The sequence below is a fragment of the Aspergillus stella-maris genome (genome assembly GCF_047715825.1).
Source record: "Aspergillus stella-maris strain CBS 113639 unplaced genomic scaffold BDV14scaffold_100, whole genome shotgun sequence".
NCBI lineage: Eukaryota > Fungi > Ascomycota > Eurotiomycetes > Eurotiales > Aspergillaceae > Aspergillus > Aspergillus stella-maris.
This window is the reverse complement of record NW_027396894.1, coordinates 1-2,759: the sequence shown is the minus strand read 5'-3', so window position 1 is coordinate 2,759 and position 2,759 is coordinate 1. Positions and strand designations below refer to the sequence as shown.

General features: G+C 48.9%; 2 protein-coding genes across 2 annotated transcripts; both read right to left on the bottom strand.

The window, feature by feature from the left end:
* Positions 1 to 466: 466 nt before the first annotated feature.
* On the bottom strand, positions 467 to 1,374 carry BDV14DRAFT_184476 (ankyrin repeat domain-containing protein). The gene has a single exon (XM_073770513.1). It carries the CDS (start codon positions 1,265 to 1,267, stop codon positions 587 to 589), a length of 681 nt encoding a protein of 226 aa, XP_073622468.1. The 5' UTR covers positions 1,268 to 1,374; the 3' UTR covers positions 467 to 586.
* A 324-nt stretch (positions 1,375 to 1,698) lies between these two features.
* Positions 1,699 to 2,743, bottom strand: BDV14DRAFT_184474 (uncharacterized protein). The gene has a single exon (XM_073770512.1). The coding sequence runs from the start codon at positions 2,621 to 2,623 to the stop codon at positions 2,234 to 2,236; it is 390 nt and encodes a 129-aa protein (XP_073622467.1). The 5' UTR covers positions 2,624 to 2,743; the 3' UTR covers positions 1,699 to 2,233.
* Positions 2,744 to 2,759: the final 16 nt, after the last annotated feature.

The following is a 2,759-nucleotide window of genomic DNA, read 5'->3' as shown; positions in this document are numbered from 1 at the left end:
ACTATCGGTCCTTACGGCGCGACAGTTGATATCCAATCCGTTATCCAGCAGCATTTCAACCAGGTCAACTCTGCCGTCTTTGATTGCGCTTTGAAATGCCTGCTCTCGAAGTATCTCTGGTTCCATAAGATCTTGGTTATCAACATCATCTAGAAGAAGCTTGAGCATCGCCGAGTCCTGATGACCAGCTGCTGTCCATGTAAGCATGTAGAGTCGAGATGCTGTTCTGTCAAAGAGCTTTGAGATACTTATAATGCCAAAGAACAGTTCCTTTTTTAAGCGAAGCAAGGGTTTAAAAGACTCTTAGAGGCTACGGGGATTGGGATGGAGGGAAGGGTGAAGAGCCGCCAGAAATCAGGCTGCAGCCATATCGAACCGATATCGACTTAGTAAAGACCCTTTGAGCTATCAAAGCAGTCGCAGTGTAGAAGCGGTGCCACTGTAGTGTTTGAAGAACTGTTTGAAAGTGGAAAGAGGAAAAGAAACCTGGAGACAAATAGTCAACAAGGTCCCGGTCATTGAAGTTTAACAGAATGAGCGACACGAAAAACAATGAAATCTGGAGACTTTCAAGAATAAGACTCCTTCAAGAATCAGAGCCCAGTGTGTGAACAGTGATGGTCATTGTCATAACGTCAAAAGAGCGTCTTCTGCGCACTCTACTTTGCAGGATATGCTCCACCTGGGCACGATAATCCATATCAGTTATTGCCCTGCAAGCTTCCCATAGAAGCTCGAAGACTTCCTTTCCCCTCGAGCTCTCGCGCCTCAGTATGCTGACGGCTATGTCAAGCTCGTTAGTATCGTGACATAGGTTTGCGCCGTGATTTAGTATCAGCCTGACAGCCTGATAGTGGTTATTCTCAATGGCGGTGTGTAGGGGGGGCGAACGGCCATCAGGATGTCCATCAGGAGATGAACCCCTGTCAAGTAGAATACGGAGTATTTCCGTATTTCCATCGTATGCTGCAGAGTCTAGAGCGGCATATTGTTCAAACAAAAGCGACTCAGGGTATCTGCTGGCAACGTCGTCAAGTATGAGCTTGAAGACTTCTGCGTAGCCATGCTGTGCCGCCGTGATGAGGATAGGGATTGTAAACTCCGGTTGCGCATCCACATTCTGTTGGATCAGCTTCCGCACAATAGAGATAAGACCCTCATGCACTGAATATGTCAACGGAGTCTGATGGCCTGCCCAATCGAGAGACTCTGCGTCCGCACCGTTCTCGAGGAGCAGGATGGCGAGGTCCTCATGGCCTCTCCTCATCGCAATCCAAAAGGGTGTATCAAATCCCCCGCGATGACCGGCCTGAAGGCATTCAGGGCTTTGTGAGCTTAGTGGCCCTCCCCTGAATCTGATAAAGTCGAATTCTGTACTGTGTATATCCACGTTGGGTTGAGCAAGGAACTGCTTCGCGAGAGGGATGTCGTTGTGCGCAGCGGCCCATCGCAGGCCGGCAACGACAGTGCTCGATATTGTACGGGATAATACGCTTGTTTATGATTTCATGGAGCCGGCGGCTGGTGCGGGACAGAGATTCCAGAGTATCCTGCGAGTCAATCGTGTCTGCGATCGCTTCGATCATCTCTGTGGCAAGTGCGACAAGCATTTTAACGGAGCTCAGGAGCCCTATATGAATTCAAAATCATTAGACATAATCCATAATGGGAAGAAACAATTGTAGAAAGAGTATAAATGCATTGCTGGATAGCTAATATTGGTTGATAAGACCCAAATGGATCAATTCCGAGCATTCTCAGTTGCATCCTGACTGGTATAGATCAAATTAGTACTTCTGGGTCCAACAAGGGCATACTAACAGTCCTTTCCAACTTCAAAACCCTAACCACCGTAGAATTCCCACATTTGCAAGCAGATACACCGCAGTATAAATAGTCTCTGGTTTGCAAGATAACAATCAGCTCTTGTTTACTTGACGCTATTGTTCGCATGTCTCCTGGAGTGAAAGCAGGAGCACTGCCACGGGGTAGAACCATTGAGTAGAACCAAGGATGAGACCTTGACAGTGACGAGATAGACTTACTATTGGCTCCAGAGGACGAGGACAAGATAATAAACCGAGTAGGAAAGCATTATTCTGCGTTGCAGCTGGCACGACTCCCGTTGTTCGGTGAAGCAGAGGGGGAGAGGGTAGGGAGGGGGGATAAAAGAGCCAGTGCACGCGTGACTATGCCCCTGTTACATTCCATTTGTTCAAGAGGCACACTATGTCTAATTTGACTGGCTTGGGCAGGCTAGAAAGATGCTTAGTGTGTTCCAATCGCGGTGTAGGAGTTCCGAGCAGTCGTTGAGGTTAGGGCATGTTGCCGGTAGTGAGTATGACACTTCTGACTTTGCTGCTAGCATTCCGGCTGCTGAATAGATGAATATCCTACAGGCTAATAGTTGATGGGGAGGAACATCGCTGTGGACCGTGCTGGTGCTGCTGGCGACCGACCCGTAGATTTTCGAGAAGAGCAACCCGTCCACGGATTTCACAATGAAAGCAAACGAAAGGGGGTCTTTAATTAGATACAATGAGTAAGCCATGGCCCGAATTAATAGAGATAGAAAGGAAAGGCGTGGGAACATCGAGGGAAGGTGCTGTGCCCGCCGGGGCATCGCCTTACCGCATTGGAAGCAGCCACCCCTCGTCCACCACGGCAGGTTACAGGTGCGGTGGCACCGTTCTAGGGGTGAGACGCCGCGCTAGCGGATCACCTGACCAATATTACGGCTTCCGACGCTAATTGTACTA

Bases quoted from the DNA above. Each gene is read 5' to 3' on its own strand.
- BDV14DRAFT_184476 (XM_073770513.1), bottom strand. From the start codon at position 1,267: ATGAGGAGAGGCCATGAGGACCTCGCCATCCTGCTCCTCGAGAACGGT.
- BDV14DRAFT_184474 (XM_073770512.1), bottom strand. From the start codon at position 2,623: ATGCCCCGGCGGGCACAGCACCTTCCCTCGATGTTCCCACGCCTTTCC.